General features: G+C 38.6%; 2 protein-coding genes across 5 annotated transcripts in view; one reads left to right on the forward strand and one right to left on the reverse strand.

Annotated features, from left to right (window-relative positions):
• Window positions 1–21,219, forward strand: LOC131791763 (titin homolog). 4 transcript variants are annotated; one of them, XM_059109142.2, is made up of 15 exons: window positions 1–251; window positions 508–629; window positions 2,667–3,078; window positions 4,682–4,801; window positions 6,247–6,321; window positions 7,322–7,434; window positions 8,580–8,823; window positions 9,775–9,997; window positions 10,915–11,007; window positions 11,720–11,850; window positions 12,274–13,114; window positions 13,692–17,968; window positions 18,535–18,637; window positions 19,108–19,140; window positions 19,678–21,219. In XM_059109142.2, the coding sequence occupies exons 2-14, from the start codon at window positions 577–579 to the stop codon at window positions 19,113–19,115; spliced, it is 6,693 nt and encodes a 2,230-aa protein (XP_058965125.2). In that variant the 5' UTR covers window positions 1–251; window positions 508–576; the 3' UTR covers window positions 19,116–19,140; window positions 19,678–21,219. The 4 variants fall into 4 exon arrangements, with proteins under 4 accessions (XP_058965125.2, XP_058965124.2, XP_058965126.2 ...); XM_059109141.2 differs by lacking the exon at window positions 19,108–19,140; XM_059109143.2 differs by lacking the exons at window positions 10,915–11,007; window positions 19,108–19,140.
• The window catches only part of LOC131791764 (GATOR2 complex protein WDR24), a 14,931-nt gene continuing 8,203 nt past the window's right edge, over window positions 21,193–27,920 (reverse strand). The window contains exons 14-25 of the mRNA XM_059109144.2: window positions 27,325–27,514; window positions 26,302–26,406; window positions 26,119–26,190; window positions 25,835–25,932; window positions 25,034–25,068; window positions 24,682–24,735; window positions 24,242–24,341; window positions 23,794–23,856; window positions 23,011–23,113; window positions 22,619–22,704; window positions 22,146–22,252; window positions 21,193–21,744 (exon numbers count right to left, since the gene is read on the reverse strand). Of these exons, the coding sequence (XP_058965127.2) occupies window positions 21,609–21,744; window positions 22,146–22,252; window positions 22,619–22,704; window positions 23,011–23,113; window positions 23,794–23,856; window positions 24,242–24,341; window positions 24,682–24,735; window positions 25,034–25,068; window positions 25,835–25,932; window positions 26,119–26,190; window positions 26,302–26,406; window positions 27,325–27,514 (1,149 nt within the window). The 3' untranslated portion in view covers window positions 21,193–21,608. The remainder of the gene's footprint in view (window positions 21,745–22,145; window positions 22,253–22,618; window positions 22,705–23,010; window positions 23,114–23,793; window positions 23,857–24,241; window positions 24,342–24,681; window positions 24,736–25,033; window positions 25,069–25,834; window positions 25,933–26,118; window positions 26,191–26,301; window positions 26,407–27,324; window positions 27,515–27,920) is intronic.

Here is a 27,920-nt window from a genome sequence, read left to right on the forward strand (position 1 = left end):
CAAGCATCAAGGCCCTTTCCATCTTACCTTAACCTGAGGCATATTTTATGCCTCTCTAGATTTTTCTAGAAATGAATTAGACGTGACTGGCCTTTTACTCACAGTGCAAAGCTATTGTTGTTCACGAAACGGTGTTGCCGCCTGAGATTGGTCGATTTTTCGTGTCCAGCGAAATATTCGCCGTTCTTTATTTATTACCGCCTTCCTCACACAGTGGACGTCAGTTCCTGACTACGAGATATCTTAGCAAGGTAACCCGCATTTTGAGCCAAAGATTTCGGTTTAGTGCCATGACTGAATTTCTTTCCAGTACAGAAACTTTCAGTGACAGAATTGCAGTGGTTTCACGTATAGCAACAGATTGTGACGAGAGTTTGCATTTTCACTTGCTGCGAATCGATTGTCAACTTCGTGGGCATTTTGTTGTTTTAGACAACTCAACATTGCGCAAACAAAGCACAGTGTATTTTAGGAGAGAAGTGATTTTGTTATTTCTGGCATTTTCAGGTGGATCAGGGATACCGGTGTAATCATTGAAGAAGATATGGATGAAGCAATCACTCGAGGTTATTAAACATGGACCCTGCTTCTGGGGGCCTCTCGCTATCTTCAACCACAAGTTCGAAACGGTAGTCGAAAAATTCGAAGATTTATTCTTAGCAGTTATCTTCTTTCATACCATTACTACAGAAATATCTATTTATTGTCCTTTTTTTCGTAAATTGTTCTTTTTCTTATTTTGTTTAAACTTTTCATTCAATATTTTACTGAAATAGAACCATAACAACATTTCAACCACGAATCTTAACGGTAAATACGCGTTTATGAATATATTAGCTTTGTTCAAGAATTGAAATTATCCCTATGTGCCAATATTCTAAGCTTTTTCTTGAGCTGTGGTTTGGGAGAACATTACATTTCCTTTTTTGGTGAGTCAATATTACTTCTGGATAAAACTTACGAGTTCATTTTGATCGTGAGAAAACATACAGGCGTATCATGATGATGGCAAGAACAACAAGCAATTTAATGGCAATAATGATGCTAATAACATTTTTGGAATTTCGAGATTTAAATTTAATATAAACAAGCACTGTCCCTACGTAACTTTTTGCAAGAAACTAGCATACGTAATAGTAGTATTAGGTATTTAATGTTTGAAACTTCGAGAAGTGTAATTCGTTTTTACGCGAGGGTAAACACACAGAAATCTGTTAGACGTGATAATTTTTATGGATGGTTGAGTGTTTACCTCGTCTTTCCTTTCGGAGCGTTTACCAAAGGTTAAAGCTATGAAATTATGGCACCAAAACAACATACTTCGTTATCATATTTACGAGAAATAAATGTTTATCAAGTCGCATCATAAAATGTGCTCTGTTTCGGCTTTGCTGCAAAAGAAAGGCTTTCGTTGCTAAAGCTTTTGAAATAATAGAATCCGAGAAAGAAAAAAAAACAAAGGGAGCTTAAATTATAATTTGAACAGAACATTCCATTGCAATAATTAAATCGTAGATGTTATTTTTGTTATTATGATTTCACAGGTTAAAACCACTGAAATTTGTGTCCTTATCAAGATTATTCTGTGTTGTTAAGCAGTGAATGACAAGCAGACACTTCTAATTTGTCATAGGGGTGTTTCTTATAACTTTTGCTCCCACTGCTGATAAGAATGAATTGTATATGATGTCTTATGATCATACAACATTCCTACTGATGTTACTGTGGATGTTGTGCCAAACTATCTGACAATGAAGTAATAGTGTCTTTGGATCGATTTAGGAAATATAGTGGACATCTCAGCTTCTTGTCTTATGTGCAGCAAAGGCAAGAGGACATCTGCACCACATGCAAACAGCAACATTACTATATCAATAATTGGGAAAGGCTAACTGGTCTTATGTTAAATTCAGACAGCTCATGGCATGGTGGCGTTTCAACCCAGTTTAGGCTCTATTTGTTCTTTCCAGATCCCCATCAACAGCCATTTTTGTGGCAAGAAGTGTTTTCTTTATTGAGAAATTGCCTTCAAATTTCCTTAGGAGCATCTAAAAGAATATATTAGCTTTGAGATTTGCTCATTCAGGCAATACTCTGATAACTCACGACAGCTAACCAATATTTCCATTGCAGGAAGCTGAATGTAGATGTAGAGACAGTAGTCTTATTTTTTTATCTCACCCAAGGAAATATGCAAAATCCCAATTATCCAATTTGTAATGTTAATAAGAAATTAACCCTAATATACTTTTTTCCCATGGTTGTCATGTAAGGTAACAGGGTTATTTTAAGTAGTACACAGAAAACACATGTCAACACTTAAGACCTCTCCCTGCTTAATTATATTGGAAGATGACCTCTCAAGATATGATGCTATTTACAGCAAAGGGATAATATTTGAGAGGACTACCATTCTGTATGCTGCAGAAGTTGTGTAATTTTTGAAAATATTATTTATGTGATTATATTTATAGTCACGAGTGATATCATCATAAAACAATTAAATAATGCCAAGTAATCTTCAGGCATTTTTGCTCACTGGAGTGTTCATATTGTGACCATAAATTTTTTGAAAGTAGACAAATATGTTATTGTCAATTTTTTTTCAATATTTGATTAAGTTACAAATAAGTTTGCCTTACTTGAATTTGTATTCCTGTGTCTAGGTTGCTCACTTCAAAACAAAAAGCTCCTCTCCCACCCCCGAAGGCCTTAAAATGTGATCCAGAAGAGGTTGAGATCCTAAAGGATGATATTCATCACAGTTTTAGTGCATCTCAGGGCAAAACATTGCTGAAACAATCACACAACCAAGCCAAAGAACCACAAGCTGTTTTGTTTAAGAAAATTGATGGCCAAGAACAAGAGCAAAGTAAAACTGTGGAGGAGCAGAAAGTGTTGCTTTCTCATGCTGGAGACAAACTTTTAGCAACATTTTATGGAATGCTTTACACAAAAGATAGCACTGAAAGAGACTGGAAACTTGAAGTGGATGGATTTATTCCTATTTGCTTTGTGCAGGTTCAGGGAAATGCAAACAAGCCATTTAGAATTATTGCTGTTGAGAAATCAAGTAGAGTAAGTTATACTTAAACCCTTAACTCTCAGAAGTAATGAAGATGTAACTTCTCCATATTATGTATATACAATATCCAGCAAACATGTCATGAGAATACTCATACTTCTCTGGTAGAATTTTTTATCTTGACCAAAATTCTCATTACTTATTTAAAAGGATACTTCTCTGATTTGTTAAATAAGGCTGAAATTCATTCATTGATCAATTTCCATGTCGCATCCTTTCCCACATTTTTCATCAAGTCTAAATAATTATATAATTTATATTCATTGGTTTTGGTCCTAGCAGGGCAAGTGGGTTAGGTTAATGTGAAAATTAAAAGCCACTGTTTAGTTAACAGCTGTTTTCCTCCAAAATCATTTTTGTTTGCTTTGCGGTAGCACAGATGACAGAGTATAAATGTCAGATGTAGTTTGCAAACCAAGATGGGAATATTCAAACTTATCAAGTAGAAGTTTTTATCTCAACCAAAATTCTCATTACTTATTTACAAGGATACTTCTTCTTATGGAATAATTTGGTGTTAAATTATCAAAAGTGATTTTAAAAGTTTAATTTTTTGGCACCAATGGGAATGAAGAATTTTTTGCAAGAATAAATTGAAAAATGTATAATCTAATGCAAAACTGGAGTTTCCTGTGTGCCACTATGTTGTATTATAAGACACTTCCACAGATGTTACTATTGTCTCCATGATCTGTCTGATACTTCAATAAACAAAGGAATTATTTTTCAATGATAAAAGTAGCAACTGTATTACATCATCTGTGCTAAAATAGCATCTACAAGAAAATTCAAGCATGACATAACTTGTTACCCAACTATACTAAATCGATTCTGAATATCATGCAATATTGGACAGTTACTTATTTGTACCATAAAATAACCTGTTCAAATGGTCTACACTTCTCTATTTGCTTTGCTTTTCCTGCTTTGAGATGCATGTAAAATGCAGTAAAACAGTTGTATACTAAATAATTTATTCAACATTTTGGTTTGTTTTATTGCTGATTATTTTTACTTGTTGTTTGTGTTTTGACTCACACAACTGACTATTCAAAATAAGGCACAACTCATAAAAAAACTCAGCCATACTTCACACCAAGTGGCTAATTAAATATAAATATTCCATTACTAGTTTTTATTCAGTTCTGGTTCTTGTAATCCATTTTTTAAATGAATGTTTGAACCCTTTCACTCCCAAGATCTTCTTTGAAATTCTCTTTACTGTCTGCTGTATGATTCTCATAATGCTAAATTGGAGAATTTGGTATTGGATCATCTAATAATCCTTTAGTTGAAATTTTTCATTATTCTCATCACTTGTTTGCTTGATATTTTATTGCTATTGTAAGGAGAATTGTAATTTGGAGCAATGCCAGTATCCAGCCCAAGCTCAGACAATCAAGGATTTATCATCTGATGAAAAAAAATTCCTCTAATTGTCTCCTTCAACATGCACATCAGCATATTTTGCCACTGGTGGGGTTTTTTTTTTTTTTCCATCAACCACAGTTAACTTTGGAAAATATGTAAAGTGGGTGAATGTAGTTCTTTTTAGTTTAATTGTAGAATAATTGAATGTGATAATTTTTTTCCCAGATAATGGATTACCAAGTGAATACAAATACAACTTGTGCAAGGAGCTCAACATTTGTCAAATGGCAGGATGGTTTATCAATGTTTGGTGTACGTTTTGGGAGAGAAGATCAAGCTGAACAGGTATCTCTCTCAAAAAATATGATGGATCACAAATAATTATTTGAATGTTTATTTCCATTTGTCCAAATTATCTCTTAACTATTATTATTCAGTAGGAGCAAACTTCTTTTCCAGTTTTCCAAATCACAGTAGAATGCTATCAGAAAATGTGTTTTTTTTTTTTTATAACCAATTTGGAATCTTTTTTGAAATTAATTAAGAATCATAAAGTCAAGAAACTACAAAACAACATTTTAATATTTTAATGGACCTACTTCTTCTATATTTTTCAGTCCACCTTTTGGTCATTTATATTTATGTAAGTCTCCGAGAACTAAAAATACTCTTAGTAATTGTAATTATCCTATCTCCAAAACAAATATAGATCTCTTAATCCCGGCCTCCCCAATATATAATTTTGGGATGTCTCAAATTTTTCTTTGGTTAAAAACCTTTCAAATCAATTTGATTTCTACTCTCCTTTGTTTCAGATCATATAAATGCTTGATATGACACTTAAGAAAAGTAATCACAAATCTGGTTGAAATGTGATAAGGAAATGGAATAGTAGCATATAATTGTTTTAGGGATATATTGCCTTTTCCTTTCCTTATTATACTACCTTGATATTGAAGTAAAACAATTATAGTGAAGTGATATTTCTTCGCAACGTAAGATTGATAAGCCTTAATTGACATTCTTTTTGACGGCCTTTCACAAAGAAATACAAATACTGGCTTCTATCCTAAATTATTTGTTCAGCGTAAGCCTAGTTTGTGTGGGTGTTTGCCAAATGCTTCAGTTAATCATTATGGTTTCAAATTGCCAAGTGCTTGGCTGAAGTGCAGGTATAAAAGAAATTATATGTTGTTGCATGGTACACGACAAATGAGCAAAAACTTCTTAGAGGCGATCATGGACAATAACAAAGTTAGTAACATATTTCTTAGTAAAGGATCTACAATTTGCTTTTAACAAGCTGTGTATATATTAATAAGTAGTGGGCACTTGTTATTTATCAGTCAAAAAGGAATTACAGAGCTGTGTGTGTGGAGAGGTTGTTCATTGTTAAAAGCTTTTTTAACCATTGGATCATTGCAATCACATTAACTAGTCCAAATTGGTATGCTCTTTGTTTAGAAAAGTTTTGTTTTTGAGCTTTGTCAATCACTTAAAATGAATGTTTAAAGAAATTTGACGTTATATTTACAAATGTTGGACATGTTTTGACACATAAAATAGATGTTGATTCAGACACAGCTGAATTTTCTTAATTGCAATGATTTCAATGACAAATCTTTTATCATATATCTTACTTTCTTACAAGTTGCCTTCCCTTGTTTACCTCTTGCAAGGTTACACAACAAGCAGTTAAATGATATGCAAGTGAAAAATTTTGTTGATTAGCTATTTATTACGATGTCACACTGAGCTATTTTTAATTGAGTTTATTCATAAATAAACAGTTTTTAACCACAGTGAAACGAATGGCTTCTACTGTGAGCAAGACAGCACTACTATTGAAACAGCCAGAAAGAAAGGTAAGCTAAAAGTAAGATTTTACACTGCTTTAGATAAAAACAATTCCATCAAAAATTTTTCAAACATGAGTGTAGTATCAGTAGATGTACAAGTTGTGCTGATTCCTTAATTATCAATCAACTCACTGTACGTTATGCACTGATATCAAGTTTGAAATAACCACCTAGCACTGTGGTTGGCTTGTATCATTTTTGTTTGGATCATTGCTTTTATTGCTTTTCAGTTGATTTTCATTTATTACTATAATTTAGTGTCACATACAATTTTTACATCTGTGCAAGGCATGAAATTGCGCCTAATACAGGCGCCAATGTGACTAAATTTTTCACTTTGGCAACCAAATCCTGAAAATTAGTTGCCAAATTGGCCACTAGAATGTTTCATCATAAGCTTACCTAGAGATATAGGGAATTAAAAAGATTTGCAAAGATAAATCCGTGGAAAACTTCCTTGGTAAGTTTGTTTCCAAAACACAGCACATGCATCTCGATCGAAAACTAGACGCCATCTTGAATTTAGGTGAGCTTGAACATTGCATATCATCCATCCTAGTGTTCACTTTGTAGCACATCAAAGATCTTTTCCCTATCTTAATTTCTAGAACAATGACAGCATAAAAAAAAGGTTTTGTTTGTCTTTCAAAATGGCAACCAACTTTTTTTGAATTGGCTACCACTTTGAAGAATTTAGGAGCCAAGTGGCTATCAGAAAAAAAAATTAATTTCACGCCTTGCTGTGACGATTTGTGAGAGACAGTTGTGTGATACTTTGAACTTAAACCTGAGCTTTGCCCTATCAGATCCCAGGTACCAGAGGCAACAAACTTTTGTCTTTGGTTGACTTTTTAGTTGAATGTATGGCTTTGTTTTCACAAAAGCCTTCAAGAGCTAGGCTCCCCAAATTTGTAAGAAAAGAGCTTACAGGCACTCTGCTACTCTTCTAGGAGTGCAGCTTTGTAAAAAGAATGAAATCATGTGATAATATTTTGTGTGTTTACAGGCTATCATAGAAAAGATGTCTGATCCTGCATCAAGTAACATTCATCATACAAAAGTGTCACTTATGATCAAACTACCAGATAAACAAACCACAGTTCTGTCTGTTCCTGGACTGTAAGTGCATGTGTTATTGTAACAGATTGAGTTATTCTTCTGTATAAATTATATCATAGTTTGAAAACTAATTTGATTTCTAAACTAATGATTATACTTGTGGAAGACAGAGAAAGGGTGTGTAACTGGTAATGGTCACACCAGGTGGTTCACTCAACTCCCTCCTCTCTTTACTAAAACTTACTTAACAGGAAATCTTTGCTTATTGTGGATTTTAACCAATCACAATAGGTGTTACTCTTTTATTTTGAAACAAGGAACTTAAAAATCTAAATCTAGATTCAGCCAGCACAGCCTTTGGTGAAAATTCTCAGCTACAGTTTTTTTTTTTTTTAACATCTATTCCAAGTCAACCTTTCACAAACAAAGCCATACACTCTTAATCCTTTAACTCCCATTTGTGTCCAAGACAGAATTTCTCCATAAAATGTTAATACAATCTCAAGTGATGAGAATATACAAAAAAGTCAATTACTAGATTACCATTTGATCCAAAGTAAAATTCTCAGTACTAAAACTATAAACAACATGTGGCAGGTAGTAGAGAGAATTACCAATGAAAGAGATCTTGGGAGTGAAAGGGTTAAATGGGATGATGCAGTGACACCAAGTACAGGATTTCAGTCAGGAAGGGAAGGGAATGATTGACTTTGGACTGTCTGCAAATCAGCATTCATCTACTAAGCTTTAGAACAATCAACATTTTTTGACAAAATTGTCCAGGTAATACACCTTTCACTCCCAAGATCTCATTAGTAATTCTCCTCACTGTCAGCCATAAAATTCTTTTGATGTCACTTTGGAGAATTTGATATTGGATCAACTAATAATCCTCTGATTGGTATTTTTCTTTTCTCTCATCACTTTTTTGCTTGATTTTGTATCGATAATGTAAGGAGAAATTCTGTCTTGGTCACCCATGGGAGTTCAAGGGTTAACTGAGGAAAAGGCTGAGTTATTCTCACACTGTTTACAGGAAGACATATTCCCTCCCTCCACCTTTCAATGTTGCTTTCTTTGGTATTTTTCTAAACAAACATATTAAGGAAGAGAGAATGTGAATTTAAATGAAGAGCTTCACTGTATAACTGTTAAAATCTGCTTATAATTCAGAGGAAGTGAGTCTTGTTTTTAATCCCTTTTAGACTAACAATGAGTGAATTATTTGAAGAGATATGTGAAAAAGAACATCTGAATCCTGCTGAGCATCAGTTGTCTTTGCCAAGGACAGGAGGAAGAAAAGTCACATTTGATTCTGGTACAGCTGTAGGGTCTTTGAAGATCAGGGAAGTTGCAATAATTAGAACGGGGGCGTCAGACAGCAGTGCTGGAAATGTAGAGGTTGAGGATGAATCAGTAGAAGAATTACTTGATACCAAAGGAGAAGAGGTGATTGTTTTAAAATAATAGTTGCCATTACTGGTGCCTGTATAACCTCTAAGAGACACTTATTTCTTCTTACAGTATCACTGTTGAATCAAACAAAGCTCAAGAGAACACAGGAGTTAATTGCCTTCTGTAGACTCTTGATTTTTTTAACTCACTTTGCTAGTACTATAGGAAATGGTATGGAAAAATATTTACGTGTACGTGTACTGATGTTTGGGTGTAAAAGTTTAACAACATCTTTCATCATACAAAGTTGTGAATTTTTACAGATAATGGTTATTTACAAGTATTTAATGTGAAAAATTGCCAAAAGCAATGAACATAGTAGATTTATATATAGATTTTTTTCATCTATTTGTTTATAATTACATTTATTACTATTCAGTGGCCTGGTACAAAATGCGCAAACTAATTAATAAACAGTTCCTCACCTTGTAGCCTGTGTGTATCTGTATCTCCCTCCCAATGAGAAACGTTTTTCCTCAGGGAGGGAAGGAGGATACGGCAACACGTAGGCTACTTACCTTGTATTGAAAATCCTGTGAAGTCCACATCCCTGAAGCCAAGTGTATTGTTCAAGGAATGTAGATTGCCTCACTCACTTTAGAATTAAACAACAGGCTTAACGATGGCTTAAACAAAAGAGTTTAAGTTGGACCTAGGGTGTTCTTGTCCAGATGAGAGTATTCTGGGTATAACTGTCTCCAGTAACACTGGGATACATTTCAACAAGCTGATTGGAAGTCACTATCAGAGTCAAATGAAGGGTAATTTTCATAAATGAAAGTCACATAGTTACAGTTTTATAGAATGATATAGCCACTTTATAGAATGATTCTATGACAGTGGCTACGAATGTGGTACCTGTCTAAGGTTATGTTATTGTAAATAAAATCTGAGGTATTATTTTCAGCTTTTAAGATATTATTTAAATGCTTCTTTTCTCAACAGAGTAAAATTCTCCAATTTATTCTTCCAAGTGGAATAAAGAAGTCTTATTGTGTGTCTGTTGACACGACTGTGAAGCAACTAGTGACGAGTGTCTGTTCACGTGAAAATCTCAACCCTCGACATCACTCTCTGCAGTATATAGACTTTAAACATGAATTCATTGATGCAGGCAGCACTGTTAATGAAATTGAAGTCAAACAAGTCAGATTAATGGATAAAAGAGGTAAGACACGTAGTTTTGCAAAAGCACAGTCACTGTCAGTGATAAATATGTTTCAGTTTATTGCACTATGTATCCCTGTATTAACCCTTCGACTCCCTTCAACTCCTGAGTGTCAATTCTCCCTGTACCTGCTACAAATCTTCTTACAAATTAGTTAAGAGAATTTGGTGTTGGATCAAGATAACAACTTCTTCCTGAGAAGTTTTTGCATTCTCATAACCCTTGTGCTGAGTAATGTATAGTTATTATAGCGAGAAGTTAAGGGTTAAGCTGAATTTTCGGCAGCTGCTTTACTGTTAAAATTTAAACCCTTGAAAGGCTTTATGTGGCTGTTTAAATATTCGAATTTTACAAGTTTTCCACCAAGAAATCCTCCTGTCGGCAAAAAAGATCGCGGAGAAAAAATTTGTTAGATTAGATGCCTTGCCAACGGAGGGTGAATTGTCAAGGATATGGTAAAAGGCTTTAGGAAAATTCTATTATCGCATTAGTAATTTTTTTTCATGAAAACCTATCTTTGCCAACACGTATGGCCAATTAGTTTTCCTTGCCTAATCTTCTTGTCGAGAGGAACTTGCCATTTGAAATGTAGCCAGCAGACCAAGTGTAATTTTCTACGTTTTTCAGGCGATCGCAGCTAAGCGTGAGGTTAACGAGTAGGGCGATTCGCGTAAGGGATAGAGCGCCGGAAAATAACGTCCCTCTCTGCGCTTATGGCTTGTGATCGCCTTCACTCGTCCAGGAACGATTTCGATTTTTTTCGGATGCAGCCCTCGCTTCTCTCGAGAAGGTTCAGAGGAGGAGCGCAGGCTCATTTCCTGAACAGCGACTGGTAATTAGCCTGCCGCTGGCCTTAAAACAAATGAAAGTTAAACCTGTTCTGTCCTTTGCTAACACGTGACTTGTTCTTAAACCAGCGTTAAGGCGTAACAGCGGTAACACCCTCACAATAACCAAGAGCTCTGTAACTGATGATGACACCACATCTAATGACCCTCTTAACAACACTCGTGAGTACATTGATGTCACAGTAATGATGTGTATCATAACTGGCTGCCAATAATGATGTCATTCGTTCGTTACTGATAAAGGATTTTGGCTAGTGAGATTGGCGGTTGATATTTAGACCAATTATCGTCGGTGGTCTGTTACTCGATCTCTTACTCCAAGCTATATGGAATCAGCCAAAAGCAGTAGAAAACTAAACTGTGGGAAACTCACCGTTTGAGTAACGAGATAATCGTAACCCTCATGCTCACTCTGATTCTACATGAACCTCAAACTGTGCTTACTTTCTCCATACTTGAAACTAAATCTATACTCATTCTCTCTGTAATGCTTACCTCGTCTTTATCAACCGGGCAATCGGTACGTCTAGGCTTAGATATTCCTAATCCTTAACGGTAACTAATACTCTTTTCTAAACTTTGTTTCACCATCTTCCTATAACACAACAGACATTTCTTTCTTTAAGAGGAAGACTGCATTTTCCATCAGTTTACCGGCGTAGTAACCTCGGGAGATCGCGAGAAAAGTTTGTAACTCGCTCGTCTATACACACATTTGTTGCTGGTTTAACCAACATCTCAGCAGGGTTATTCGGGCAGTAAACCGATGGAAAAGTGTCGCCTGTGGGTTTGTCAGCACAATAAACGACAAGTTTCTCGTCAATCGGAGTGAGCATACTATCTCAGGCTTTTTTGTAAATCATTGTTACCTTAGATTTGAGGAAAAGCTGTGGTGATGAAATGGAAGCAGATAATTTTACACTAAGCGAGAGAGACAGGGAAAACAAGATTTTATCGCCGCCAAGAAGCAAGTCCTTAGAAGTACTTTCCGATCATAAACACGAGGTAATGTAACTTTACAAACAGAGTAATTTTTCTCAAACTTCGAAACTAGTCCGGAACATCATCAATTTATCTTTACAAAGCGTTCTCATTGAAAAAAAAGCACAGTTTTTTCCCACTCGAACCGACCTAGACCGGTTTATGGCCAACGAGATTGGAGGTTTAACATTCTAGCCCGCTGAAATGCTTTATGAAAAAATAACCAGGAGTTTTCATGTCACTGTCATGAAAAAGCTGCCTCAGGGACGCGATGTAAATGCATGTGACCACGAGCTTGTGGCCAGTTGATTCAAAATCATCCCATAAATTGAATAAAAATGCGCGTGAAGGAGAGACAAACAAATTTTGAGATTTCTCCTAATCTCCAGATGTACCAGTCTTAATTGCTCGCTGACCGAAGGAAACAATATCATGTAATTGTTGCAGAATACACAAGAGCACTCACCGTCTAATGGTTGTGTTCCGCCCTCGATGAAACGAGTGACTAATCAACATTCCAGCACGAATAAGCCGCCAGTACGACCGCAACCATTTGGGTCTTCCAAATCAGTGACTCCTCTCAAAAACCAGACTGGTAACGTGTCAAACGATGCACTTAAAGAGCTCCCCTTAAGCCCTTTGAAGAGGAGCGATATAATGTACGCTTCTTCTCCGGAACTGAGCGTCTGCTCTTCAAAATCGGACGATTCTCCAGAATTTGATGGTAACATTAAGACGTCAACGCCAGATACAAAACGCAGGCGCAGAGCCCCCCCTCCTCCGCGCCCCGCCGCTCCTAAGGCGCTTTTCTCTGAAAATAAAACGAATATCCACGGCAATGGCGCTGCTGTGAAGACGACCCCTTCTTCAATGGCAAGTTCCACCACGTTTCAAGTCTCGGCCGCAAATGATGGTAAACTGAAACCGAGTCACAAGAAAAGACCTGCCCCTCCTAGGCCCGACAGGCCCCCTCCCCCTCAGCCGGCGCCTAGATTAACTAAGAAGGGGTCTCAGGGTGGAAAAGACGTATCGGAAGACAAAAGAGAGAAGGACGCGAGCGTTCACTTGGAACAAAACAAGGGAATCACACAGAGGCCAGATCGTGTGCAATTGTCACTGAATCTGAAAACACATCGATCTGACAATCAAGAAGAAGATGAGGTGGATAACTGGAGAGGTGTGCCTGTTTTTATCCCTCCTCCCCCACCAGACGAGTTACCGCCTCCCCTTGACGAGTGTGAAACCCCTGTTGGACCTCTGACTGATCTTGAAGCTGACATATTGGAAGGTTAGAGGCAAAACGTAAATAAGGAAATGTAAATAGATAGGTTATTGAGAAATTTCTCAACCTTGAACTATTGGTACATGCATTACGCCAGAATCGCCCTCAGAAATAATCGAATGTCCAACACAAGGTTCGTAAGTGTCCTGAAAAACCTGAAAAGTCCTGGAATTTTGTTTTGACATTTTCCAGGAGTGGAAAGTCCTGTAAAAATACCTCAGATACTGGGAAGTCCTGGAAATCTGCTTAGCTCAAGCAATAGAAAGTTTCAGAATGTACATCATAAGGAATGTAGGTAGACCGTCAGCAGAATTGATTTTGAAATCTTGGGTATAAATAGATCCACGGTGAAATTTGGAGTCCTCATAAACTCAGCTTTTATTCCCTTTTCCCCGAAGGGCTGAGTGCTTCTGTGAGGTTAATTTACTCGAGTTGCTAGAGAATCCAGTAGATAAATGCTACGCAAACATATGGAGTAATTGGTTTCGTCAAAAGATATTAGTTCATGGGTTGTTGACATATGATAAACATGTATACAGTTCTATCCTTTTTTTTCTAATACTTTGCACGACTTTTCTTCCAGGGGCTGCGGTCACTGATGGCTTTCCTGTGACAATGAACGGTTTCATTGGAATGCATGAAATTGGAATGTTCGCTGCTAACGGTGTCAATGATGCGCGGGCTCAAGCTATTCAGGCAGGACCTGACGAAGAGCAGGAGAGTAAAGATCATTCGACGACAAAGGCAAAACCTGAAGTTTCATTAGCGCCTGTTCCTGAGCAAGAGGCATTCCCTGTAGTTCCACCTCCACCGCTTTATTCCGAGCCTGAGTCTTCACTGGACGCCAAGCAGCTCAACGCCGACAAAACTCCACGGGTACCCCCAGCGGTGGTTTCTAATTCAGGTTTCGTTGACGTCCCTCCTCCCGTAATTGAAGCTCAGACAGTGAGAACGATCTCGGAGAATGACGTCAAGAATCACAATTCAGGGTTCGATCAGGGCCCCGAGAGCATTACCATAACTCCTCCTTTAGATCAGGCGAATGATTTTCCTTTAGGGCACAGAGAGGATCCTGACTCTGGGTCTAGTTTGGATATGGTTAGTACCATTCCACCACCGGCGGATTTTGAAACATGGCCACTAACCCCTCCCTGTCAGTTTGCTAATCCTACGGTGGCACCCCCTGAGGAGTTCGTAAATTCGGAAGAAATTAAAAAGGAAGAAGGGCAGCCTAAGGAAGAAAAGTTTCAGAAGAAACTTTACATTAATGAAGGTTTGTTTCCCTGGATGGACGAAACGCAAGCACCTTTTAATGCTACAATACCTTCAGAGGTATCCAAGGACACAGAGAATGGGTGGGTGGTTGTTGACGTAAATACAAAAGAAAATACCCCTGTGGATGAAAATCATTCGGAGTATTCCGTTGATAAGGAGGCTGTGGAGACAAAAACTGTAACAAGTGTTAGTGATGTTCTTCATACATCAATAGCTCAAGAGAGAGTCGATAATCACGGTGGTGTTTCAACAGCTCCAGAAATTATCGAGAAAACAGAAAAAACACCGGTGACTGAGAAGCAAAGTTTGGGACCGCAGAGGAGTGTATTCTGTGATAAGAACAAAGACATGCTCACATCACGAGCTATTGACATGAAGGAATCAGGCCAAGTCGAAACCAACGAAGTCATCGTTACAAATTTGAGCTCTAAACAAGGTGAACATTCTGGATCGAAACAGTTTTCAAACACGATTATAAAACCGGTTAAACCAGAAGGGGGGTCGGTTTCTATTTCCAAAGAAACAGAAATCCAAGTTGAGGCCGGAGTGAACGCACAACAATATTCGCTGCCACCGCGGACACAAGATGTAAAGCAAGAGTTATCAGCTGAACCTGCAAAACCTGCTCTTCAAGTTAAACCTACAAAACCAGAACTACAGGTTAAAGCTGAAAAGCCAGCCGTAACAGAAAAGCCAGTGACTATAATCCAAGAAGCAGAAGTTAAAGTTGCGCCGGCAGCAGTCAATCTTCATACCGAACTTGCGAGGCCAGACCCACAAGTAGAGCGTGGAAATTTTGATCATGCCAAACCTGAAAAACCAGAAATTAAAGCCAAACCAGTCCAGCCGATCAAAGAGGCCGAGGGTGCATTTGATTTCCGGAGGAATACCCGCGCAGAAGCTGCAAAACAGGAACTAGATGTCAGCCTGAAACAATTAAAGGAAAATGCTCTTAACTCCGAAAAGCCGGAAGCACCAGCTAAGCCAAGTCACCTTGTGAAAGATAATGATTTTAATCCCGACGCAGTTGTTGTAAAGGTAGAGTCACCCGTGATACCGGAAAAACGTCAATCAAACATGAAGCCAACTGCGTTTGTCACAGAAGCAGAATTCAAAGTCGACACTCGACAGGTTGGACCCTTGTCAATCAATTCATCCGTAGAGGTTTCGAGGCCGAATATAAACGTTCCGCCAGTTGAACAGGATCAGCAAGTTAAACCTGAATTACTAGAGCAAGTGGAAACATTTCCTATTGAAGAGGTCATTACTCAGCAGTCAAAACCGGAAGTTCAAATGTGTTTTACCTCTTTTAAAGAGGATCAGGATGACCATCCGACTGACCCTCCACAGAGCATGCGCAACGGGGTAGCTTCTGTGGTGCGACAAGTTGTAACTGCTCAAGAAACCCCAGTCAAAACTGTATCAACAGAAAGGAAAGAAATGGTCGAAGAAGTCCTTGTTACTCCAGAAACCAAACTTGTCTCCTCTCCTGATGATAAGCTCAAAGATTTAGAGACAAAACTACAGAAGCTAGATGAAGAGACGGTGCCCTCTTCCCCTAACTTCAACAAGTTAGAGAACAAGGCACTTCCTACACCTTATAAGGACGCAACTCCCGCAGTCCAAACTAAGGACCCCTTCTCCGAAGATATTATCGTGTCTGAGATGAAAAAAGTAGAGTCGTCAGATTACGAGTATTATGAAGCGCTCTTCAAGATGGAAACAACTGAAAAATCTACCGGTGAAGTAAAAACCGTGCAGCCGGTGCAGAAGGTTAACGTCGTCCCAGAGAGGCAACCATCTATTCAGGGTAGTTCTACGACACACGTGAACCCCAATTCTGAGCTCAGCTTGGACTTGACATCCTTCAGACAATCTCCTGAACTACCGCGCCCCCCGTCATCATCTCCGCCAGCCACTTCACCGCGTGGGTCCACTTTGCCTTCCCCTGTTGCATTAAGCAGCGATCGATCAACTGACTCTGGATTTTCGCCGTCTGAGGAGCCCAAAGGTCCAGCTTCACCGGATACGAAAATGTTCGGAGTCAACTCGCTTTCTACCTCAGGCACAGTGGCCGTCCAGGCGCAAACGGTAATTGCCTCGGATACATTGAGTGAAGAACGACACCCAAAGTCTGCACAGGCATTTTCTGCGACACAAACGGATGTACAAGTGGATACTGGGTCTGTACAAATAGCCAAGCCGCACATTACAAAGCGTCCTGTAGACGTTTCTTCTAAACTTCAGCGACCACTGAGTATGCCAGCAGGTATTGTAACCGGAGATCTCAAAAGCCAAGTTGTTCAAGTCAAGGGCAAAACAACAGAACCCCAATCAAGAAAATCTAGTTCCTCTTACTCCTCTGATGGTTTCTCGCCATCTCCTGGAACATCCCCAGTTGACAGCTCCAAAACTGAACCCGCGGACCTTCCCAAACCACCACCCTTTACTGTTCCTCCTCTCCGACGCTACTCCGATCTTACAGCTGACCTTAGTTTCATTTCATCTGCGGCCAAGGCAGCAGAGAAATCAAACGTGTCTGAAGTCAAAGCGGAAGTCTCCGCGAAGCCACCGAATCTGTTGCTGAGGCGAAATCCAGATACAGCTGTGGAGAGGCCACGGAGCTGGATGGGGCCTGGAACCGACACCACCAAGAAGAAGCCCATGATGTGGGGGTCGGCATTCAAACCTGTGTCGTTTGATGCGCAAGGTAAAAAGGGCATTCGTCCGATTGAATTTCAAGTGAAGTCCTTTTCACCATCACCCTTAGCTCCAAAACAATCAACTTCCCCATCTACATCGTATGTAGACTCCGCAACCTCAGTTCATAGCACGATTTCAGTGACAGAGAAAGTGAGAAGTAATACTGAACTCGAGGAGACTTCAAAGCCAGCACCACCTGTCCCAAGTAAGCCTGCTGTGGCGAAACCCTCAGCTGTCAGAGTTTCGTCGTTACCGCAAGGAGAATTGTCCTCTCATCAACGTGGTAAACCTGACCCTAAGTTGGAAAGATCAGTTAGTACTCCAGAGACAAAGAAAACAGAACCTGGTGCAACTAAATATGAGATAGTCTACTCATCCAAACATTCCACATCACAAAGCAGTTCCAAAGATCTTGAAGACACAACAGATGGTGGTTCACGTTCGGATTTGCCAAGCCCTGCTAAATTGCGTGACCAAACAAGTGGTCCGAGCGGAGTCACGCGAGGCAGGCCTCGCTCTACAATCTTAACTGGGTCCAATTTCAACATTATCTCAGCTGATGAAAAACTTCCACGTGGAACGGTTGGTTCAGATACTAATAAGCCTGCCACTATTCAACCGAAGGGTTTGTTTTGGACACAAGCTAAGCACCAGACGAATGAACAAAACAAGCCCTTATTGCAAGCTCCAACTACAGTTAAACCGCCACCATCCGCGAAAACAGCTGCAGGAGCTGACACCAAACCACTCCCAGCAGTAGCGATGAGAACCAAAGCAGGGAATTACGACCCTACCAAAAGGCATTCTCTTCCCAGTTACGTGATTGAGGGAGCCGATGGAAAACAATCGAGTATCAAGAAAAGTGGTAAAGGAGAGGCTAAGGTAATGAATTATACACATCAAATGATTGATTGAAATTGCAATAAGGATGAACATTGAAAAGAACCTCTATAGATATGTCATCATTGATCTTTACACACGCTAAAGAATTCATCAGGCCACAATACACAATGGAAAAAAAAAAGTCACCGTACATTTTCAAAATCAATCAATTAATCAGTGTATTAAATGTGGTCGGTTTTCTCAGCTAAAAAGCTAGTTTACAGGTACGCCATGAAGAAAAAAAAAGACCTAGAAAAAATGGAGTGGAAAATGGAAATAAAAATAAAAGCCTTTGGAAGGGGTATGAATTTAAGATAAGTTAAGCCTAGTTGTTTACCCAACGAAATCTCCAAAATTACTCATATTTTTGCAAGAGCTATATGATGTAGAGCGGTCTTTTCATCGTTATCCTCGTAGAAAGCTTGAAAAAGTCCAGATTGCGCAAAGTAACCTTTGTTACGGTACACACTTAACGAAGACGCCGAAATACGAACAAGAACACGAACACGCACACTCCCTGTCCGTTCTAATGCGGTTATCGAGATATATATATATATTTTTTACAGTTCCATTTCATCGTGAAGGAAGCAGACACTGATACAACTGTAGTTCCTCGAGGAGTTGTAGCAGCAATGAAAGCCTTGAGAGAGCAAAAAGAAACATCACAAGGTGGGGATTTCTTGTTAATGTGGTGTTCACAGTGTTGTGATTTGTCCTAGTGGAGAAAAGAGCTGCTTACATAAAATTGTTACTTAACGTTGTTAAATTTATGGCTAGAGGCATGTTTATATGTGTTTGTCATCGTGGGTTTTTCTGTTGTTTTTTTTCCTCTTCACACAGCCACTATAACCGACTACTAACTATGAAAAGAAAGATATCATTGTTAAAACTTAGAGCCTTAAAAAAGCAGCCTAGCGCGCACAACCTTAAAGGAGGGGGTAGGGGTGGGGTGAGAAGACAGGTTCAATGCTATGATCATTTGGTTCTTCTTGGTGGGGGAGGGTAGAACAGTAGCACTTAAAGAGCACGTAAATTCAGGCTTCAGCTAACAGCATTTGTGACAGTTGCTCCCAATTGTTTAATCAGCTATTCTTAGTAGACTTCGTAAGAATTCAGGATGAATCTGATTTATTCGCCAGGAAACTGATGGAAATACCCGTGAATGTCACGATGTAAGTGCATGAGTAAACCGTAAACGTTATCTCTGCGTGACGTTGTTTTCAATATTACTGTTCTAGATTTCTATATTTTGGTTTTTTGGAATAACGTACTCATACTAACATACTCTGTCCACTCAGATACTAATTCTCTCTGTGGACGCAAATTCCGGTAGATTTAATTTTTTATTGTTTAATCTAAAGTGCGACTTATGATTCAATCTGAAGCATAGGGCTTCAATGGCTATGACCAAAACCTTCATCTTACGCCTTTGATATCAGTTTCATAATTATGCAGTAAAGTCCTGTAGTTTCATTGAACATCTTTTTCTATTTCCAGGGACGTGAAATTACGAGTAGTCCGTCTTCCTAGCGAAATCTGTCGCGCAATTCATTAAAAATCAGGGACAATTTATCCCAGATTCTCATCTGTTGTCGTGCACGCTGCGTCAGGATATTTTTTCGCCTCTTGCTGGTTAATCACGTAAGAGATGAGCGATTAAATCGTACTTTTCAGTTTCTTAAGTTTGTTTTTTTTTTTACTTGCTACAGGTGAGCTGAATCTTGAGCCGACACAATTGGTTTAAAAGCTGTCGCACTTGCAGCTGCATCTAATCGTTACAACGAACGACGAAGTACTTTATGTAATCAACATTAAGGTTTCGTTTTTGAGCTCAAAAAATTTTTCGTACATTACCTTTAATGTTAGAAACTAAGTCAGGGATACAAAGCCGGTTTGATGTATGCCATGGTTAGACAGCTTTCATATTTAGGATTTGGAGCGGTTACGCAGGTATGAAGATTTAATGAATAAGCTATTTTTAGGATTCGTTTATCAAATTGACTAATACATGTTCCAAACTTCGACCTGTGCACTAAAAGGGGCTCTGTTTGCATGAATTAATAAACGGCAACGGTCGCTCTGACGGAAATACCACCATGTAAATCATAGTATCGATTTGCAGCTGTCAGTCACTTTAAGACTTAAACGTTGCTACTGTTTTGGGTGTTTGGAGGAATGATTTTATAACAATAATGTCTCAATCAGTAGGAGATTATTTAGTTACCGTAGGGTAATTTATTAACTGTATGACTGATAAACCTGCGCCAATATGGACTCCTTGGTTTGCAGTTTATTTCTTGTACCAAGCGCAAACATGCTTTATGATGGTTTAATTGCATAAAGATATCACCCAGGAAAAGTATTCACGTAGTTGAAGTATTGGTACACAATAATGTAGTCTCTACTGGTTAACATAATATATTTATAATGGAGTAAGATGGATTCTTTCCCGTGGACCCACTCAATACAGTGCGTCTAGTATGATGTTACTATTTGACTTCATGGTGTTCTTTCTCGGTGTATTTTCTCGTAAAGAGGATTTATTTCAAATTGCAGAAATATTCTTTGGGCAGCTACTCAAACTCTAGATTTGTTTCTATGATTTATGATGGGTGTAATATACTTAAAATTCAAGTCGATAAGATGTAAATACCAATCATTTAACAGTTTGGAAGGTATAACTACTGGTAAAAGTTGACATTTATTTACGAATGGCATTTACAAGAATTAAGGTTTTTTGTTATCGTCGTGAGGCGAGGTCGCTTTATATAGCTTCTAAGAGGCGTAAATACGTTAGTTTTTTTTTCTTCTGCAGTTGTTAGTAATTTTATAGTTTTCGTTAAAGAGAAATTCTGCATTGTGCAAACTCTAGGTAGGTAGTTTGTTAGCTTGCATTGCACATGAAATTTGTCCAGAACAGGGAAAAAAATTGACCTAAGTGTAACATTGTAGCGAAATTTTATTTAATTGATGAAATGATATTTGTGATCACTTTTGTTACAAGGTCAGATGAATATAATTATTTTTTTTGGAATTGTTTTTGTTGTTGTTAAGCGATGCCTTGAGCAGGAAAGATCATTTTTACTGTTGTTTTTTCTTTATTGATTTTATAAAACGAGGAAATATATTTGTGATTTAGATTTTTCTACCTTTGATAAGTCCAATATAGATAAAAATAATTATTTTGTGCTATTAGATAGATACAAAGTCAGGAATAAATCAAATGCTGAATCGACAGTGATTTTATTTAACAGTTTGTGGTAATAATTCTTTCACGTATGTGTTTCATAAATGTGACCCTATCCCAAGTCAAGGTAGATACAAGCCGACTTTATCGATTGAATATAATCTCCAAAGGTTTTCCCATACAAAAGGGGTCGATGAGTTGTCCTATAAACGTCATCCAGTGTTGGGCACCAACAACTCGAGTCATTCGTTTCTGAAGAATGACTACTGAACTACCACAGAACGCTCGCGACCTGGATGATGTCTTCTATGGGAGTGAATACAAATCGGAAATCATTTCACTCGATCCTTCAAGTTACTTTAAACATTATGGGTTCCGAAAAAGGCTCTGATATGTGTTCCACCTTTCCTCTCGCGCGTTTCTTCTAGTCGTAATGTTTCTTCTCTGTTTTGGTCACGTGTACTCGCACATGTGCCCACAGCCCGCAGGACACCAGATATATTTTTCAAACCACTCCTGCATGTGAGTAAGATGGCCGCCATGGCCACAGCCTTGGCACCACACGTTAAGACCTTTCACCATCAGATGACTGCAATGAGTTAAAATATAGTCAGGAAATCTTTGAACTATGCGTCGACAAAACCTTCGTTCGTAATAGCAGTAACTTTCGCGTGGTACAGACTATTGCCGAGTTTTTTTGTTTTTTTTTTAAAGCTGTTTAGTTACAAGGATGCTCCAACTCTTGAGATTGTGTATGGAACTTCAGTGAGTAATCATTCAATTGACGATTTTAAGTTTGTTATATTGTTAAAGTTGGTTCTGACTCCAACAATTGCTGTTGATAAACCTCGTTCTATTAAATTCATTTTTAAAGCGAGATTTTAAAGACTAACAGAAAAAAAATCAAAGCCAATTTTTTTCATGGGCTCCTTAACGCCTTACAGACCATAATTTGACATACCATCCTCTTAATAAGAAAATAATTCATACCACACTGAGCACGAGAACACAAGACTTCGACATCTTTCACAATACCAGCCTGACTTGGTCAACGGTTTGGAACAACGCCCACAAGACGTATACACTGTTGTTGATTCCTGACGACAAAATAAGAGTACGAATAATCACTAAACTCGTGCCAAAAAGATCTGTGGCGCTTCTGTGTCGCACGCTCATTCTTTTACGTGGAGAAAGGCACGGCGGGAAAGACGCAACTTAACCAAAAACACAACACAGAGACCCAGCCAGTGCTCGAACCCAGACCTCTCGATCCGGAGTCCAGTGCACTAAGCACCAGCCGGCCACCTCTACTACCTTAGTGAACTGGAAAAGGGTGAATCATATCTAAGATATGTTTCTCAGAGGAAATGGAGCTTACACTCTTCTGATTGAAAAATTGTGCTATAAAGGTTACACTTCACACATCTACGGTATGATCCATTAGTTGTCAAATTCAGTTTTACCTGGTTTAATGTGCTGACTGCAGGCAGACTGGACAGCTTAATAATTTGATTTGCCACCGACCACAGCTGCAGACGGCCAAGTAAATCTTCCCAAGAAAGATCATCCAATTAAAGAATAAAACAAGCTTTAATATCATAATATCATACCTTCAGGGGTAGGGACACTAAGGCATCTTCTTTCTTAATTTCTTTAGAGGTTTACTTCTTTCTACTTACCTTCTTTCACAATTGAAAGAAGGTCACAATTGTGTTATTGTTGGCCTCACCATGCAGTCACCAGACTTATGGATCGCGATCCACAACGGAAGCAACCGGCTTCATCGTGAGAGTTATTCACCTGAATCAATGGCTGGCTGCAACCATTTTTACGATATTGAGATCACAGTACTCACCAATATAAGCCAAAAGCCACTGTTCTTGAGTTTGTTCGTCAATATTATTACGAATTTTCTCTCCGAGGACAATCAACGCAGAAACGCACATTTGCACGTCTCCCTAACACAAGGATGAGAACAGACGGGTGATTATCTTAACAATACAAGATTGGGAATGAGCCAGACCTACCCCTTATTAACCGAGTTCGAGGTCTGTACTGTAAATTAAGGATTTCTAGCCAAAACGCCAAGCGCGCGGGTCATAAATACCAGCAGTAAAAGAATGATGTTCCGTAACTTACATTGCAGACCGAGATAACGAGGTTGAGATAGAGTGGGTAAGATTTAATTCAAACAAACTTCCAGTTCAAACAAACTTTCAATTTAGAGGGCCGTACAGTGAAATACGGCCCACTAAATTAACCAATCATATCGCACGTACTAATTGAGACGTAATAATAATAATAATTTATTACACTATTGATTATATTATAAATAATAATATGATAAATAGTGTTACATTATAACTTGATGCCAAACACTAACGCCGTTTTCTGAAATTATTGGTTGGAAAATAATTTGAGGTAAATGATAAGGGCCAGAGTGGGTTTCATTGACAATCTAAGTGAAATTTATTCACGACGTGGTTTTCGTGTAACATTGAGAAACCTTGTTTTTACTAAACACAGCGACATTGCATTGTTCTAACTGAACATACTAAATCACATAACAAAGAAATATGATACAAAGTGCGACTCTGGACAAATCCAGGGCACAGTGGTTTTCAGAAAAAGTGCCCACCTCATCTGCAAAGTGATGAAGCATTTCCACAACTAGTGGTGTAAAATCCCACTCGGGAAGAGACTGGTAAATGAGAGAAAAAATAAAATTAAGTTGGAGAATAATTACTGTATAAAGAGCAAAAACAACTGCTCAAAAGACTGGACACATAGTTAGATGCGTAGAAATGCGCGGGATTGTTTAGACGCCGCCATTTTGAACGTTTTCGTGACTTAAACCTTTAAACCCTAAGAATGAATGGCGCCTAATTTCTCCTGACAGTACCCCCCTTGAATCCAAAATAAAGGTCATAAGAATCAATGAAATGCTCACCAATTTAGGAAACTCCAGATTGTCAAACAAATTCTCCTTGTCAGAACCATAGGAAATGTCAAGAGAACAGCAAGGAGAATATAAAGGCAGGTGTTACGGTGTAAAGGGTGAATATCAGATCAAGTAATCATCTTACCAACGTTTTGTTTGAGGGGGAAACAGATCCTTGATTTTCGAGACTTGAATCAATCAAGGACTTTGGATTCGTGGCCGAGGTTGCTTCAGACTCTATATTGCTAAAAGCAAAAGAAACAATATAGAAGAATCAAAAGCACATCTGATTGATACAAATTGTTATGATTCTAACCAAGAATGACTTCTCAATAAAATGAAAACGAGAATCTTCCGTCTAGGGCCAGGAGATGGTGGTTTCAACCAAACTAGCGTCAAAGTGGCTCTCCATTTTGTCCCCATTCACCATGAAAACACCCTACTTTCTTCGGCTGCGTGAAGATATGAAGACTGGTAACAAGAATAAGAAAATGATTTCCGCAAAAAAAAAAATTTAATTCTAAGAAATGGTATCAAACTTGACTTCTGTATTGATGGCTGTGAGGATTAAAAAGTTAATCAAACCTGGTAGGTGAGTCGGGTCTATCTGTTTCTTGATCCATGGTTGGAAAAGTGGGTCTATAAAAAAAATCACCATCAAAAACACCTTACGAAAAGAGGTAAATAAAGCCTTGCAGACCAAATACAAACATCAGGACATGACCTTTAATGGCATGTCAAGGTTCTGACCCACACTCCCAGACAAATTTGTTTGGACAATTACTGCCTCCACTGCCCCTCTCAATATTGGTGTGAAAGATGGCATAGACACATTGGCAATTAACAACACTGGAAGGGGAACAGAGGCAAAAGAACATCATATCTACATTATAAAAATTCTCTATTATACCACTACTGGGCTGTTTTATTATTTTACCTATCGTCCAGCGCTGCTCTAGGTTCAAAAGCTTCCTAAAAATAAGAATATTTACATCATGTCTTAATTCTCTTCAAATTTAATTTGGGGGAAGGGGCTAAGCTGCGAGAAATTGTCACAGGGGTGGGTTGCAGGGAATGGTCACGGGGGTGAGTCGCGAGGAATTGTTACGGGGGTGGGCTACGAGGAATTGTCACGGGGGTGGGCTGCGAAGAATTATCACTCTCTCCATCCACGGTTCATGCGCTTCTTTATTCCGTGAATAAAAGGGGTAAGTTTCGAAAGAGTTTGTGGTGCTACATTGGTGGGAGAGTATAACAGGGTGAGTTGATAACGTAAATTGGCCACCGTAAAGAGTTAAAAAGCTGACGTTTCGAGCGTTAACCCATCGTCAGAGCGAATGACGAAGGGCACACTTGACTGCGCCTCTGTGGTGCCACTCTAATCTATTACTGTACAGACCCACGACAAAAAAGAACTCTCTGTTTTATATGACAAAAAAGCAAACGTCATCTATGCGTCTGTCCTCCAACAGATTATACGTGAGAAATAATTAAAACGCGTGTATAATTGAGCTTATCACATGAATAATAATAGACCACAGATGATGTTAAAGAGTGCTGAAAACCAAGACTCAATCTTTAATCATAATGCAAGAAAGACAAAAACAAAGTCTCAATGATGGCGTCTTCAATCTGTCATCCAGTGGACTCCAATTACAGTTCAGAGCCTACCAAATATGTGACAAATTACGTTAAATAACTTAACATAGAAAGATATCTGTACACAAGTGTCACTCACGCTGGCTAGCTTCCATTCCTGTGGAGCATCTGCGAGAGTGATTGGGCCATCGTAGTGGAACTGAAGTTCATCGTGATCAAAATCGTTGAATGTAAATTCTAAGAAGATTTTGTTGCCTTCTGTTAGAATTTGAAGCAAGCTTTACCTATCTATCGAAAAATCTAATTCTTTGCCACTCTTGTTGAGCTGAAATTACAGTCGAACCTCCCTTGCACGGACATTAAATGGACAGAGTGAAAGGATAACGTCAAATCACAAGAATAACAAAGGAAGAGTATTCACACCTTGGCCTTCAAAATTCATCAACTTCGCGTTTTCATTTTCGCTGCTTGTCGACGATAAGTCTTTATTATCGTCTAGAAAAATTGCAAACAAACCAATCAAAGGATTTACATGTAACAAGTGAAACGAAGATTGATATCCAAGAGCTGACATTGTGTGCAGATGTAATATGATGGATTACCTACCTTGTGTTTCAGACGCTGGTATAACGTTTTGCGTCACTGTTGGCTCAGCTGATGATTTGTGATTGGCTGAGGAAGTCTGAATATTACTTTGTGTACTGACTCCAACTGCAATGGGGAAAATAAACAGTTCATTTTTTTCAAGATTTCTTTGTATTACTAACATCACAATGGATAAAAATAACTCTAACATTGCGTTAGGAGCGCATTTTAACCGAGTTTGATAAAAGAAGACCGAAGCACTCATTACGACTGAATACATCGCACAAAGCCTATTACGACAATTTTCAACTGAGTGTCGAAAGTAACCCGAGATTGCTTTGCTTTTGCATTACTCGGTTCGTGGTTTGCCCCACTAAACTCGCCATCCTCTCAACGAATCAGACGCACAACAAAAAGCAACCGTGACTTGGTCGCCTGACTTTCTGATGGTTTGTTTGGTTGTCTTCTGAGTGCCCATTGGCAGATGATGATGTAAATCTTTGTTATGCTTGGCCTTCGTGATTACTTTGTTTTGGTTTTTCGACAATCAATTGAAAACTGCTCAGTAAATCAAAGTCAACTGGAACCAAACCATCAGACAGGCGAGAAAACGTGAGCCTCACACAGTCGTTGGTTTAGAAGATCATCATCATCACTTTCTCAACCTATCAGAAGTACAAGCAATAGATACAAACGCCTTCCCTGCGCTCAACTCTCCATTCCTTTTGGCTCTCAGTAATATCTAGCTTTGGTTTGATTTGCTGAAGGGATTTAAACTTAGTTCTAGTTTAACGAAAATCAATCGAAAGGACTGTCTATAGCTATTAACAACAAATCAACAAATCAAACGAAAAAATTAAACAAATGGCGGACTTAATCAGTAGCGCTTTCTTCCGCTTCAAGCAGTCAACTTGTTTTCACTTTGATTTTGATTGGCTCCGTTTGATATTTTTTTCCTTCGCTGTGATTGGTTGTTGGTTTAGTTTTGGTTTAACAGTTCCCATTTGAAAATGCTGTCCATATATGGTCAACAAAGTGTTTTACCACTTAGAGGTTCAGGATTTCCCGTCGTGCTCTGACCTCCACCACTGCCATGACTTACGGCTGCAAGAGGACTCTTGGGGTTGGATCCTAGTGCTGCAGATGAAGTTCCAGATCCCCCGGTCATGCCATACAGCGTTTTCAAGACAGACCATGTCTGCGCATGTTCGTGCATCATAAGTTTACTTGCAACCTATGAATCAAAAGAGAGTAAAAAATTCTGTACCTAACAGCATGGCGAGCAAGCGTAGCGTTAGTGCATCTATTAACGCGCTGACAAACACCGTGATCAACAGTTTTACTGGCAGCTGTCCTTTCAAGCTCCAGCATTTGACATTTGTTACAAAACAACTTGGAACGTGCCATTCACCAATCAAAACAACAAGTTCCATCCCTAAATGAATCCTCTCTTTCTCGAAATATTAAACTTATCATGGAGCAAGTTCGACTTCGCATAATCTTTTCAAATTGAACAAAATCTTCATCAAATTGTGCTAATCTTTGTCTTAAGCATTCGCTGCTTTGGTTGGATCATTGTTAGTATATGAGCAACTGCGCACCTACCCCTCCCCTAACCTAACAACGTTCAACTGATAACA

Source organism: Pocillopora verrucosa, chromosome 10 (genome assembly GCF_036669915.1).
Source record: "Pocillopora verrucosa isolate sample1 chromosome 10, ASM3666991v2, whole genome shotgun sequence".
NCBI classification, from domain to species: domain Eukaryota; kingdom Metazoa; phylum Cnidaria; class Anthozoa; order Scleractinia; family Pocilloporidae; genus Pocillopora; species Pocillopora verrucosa.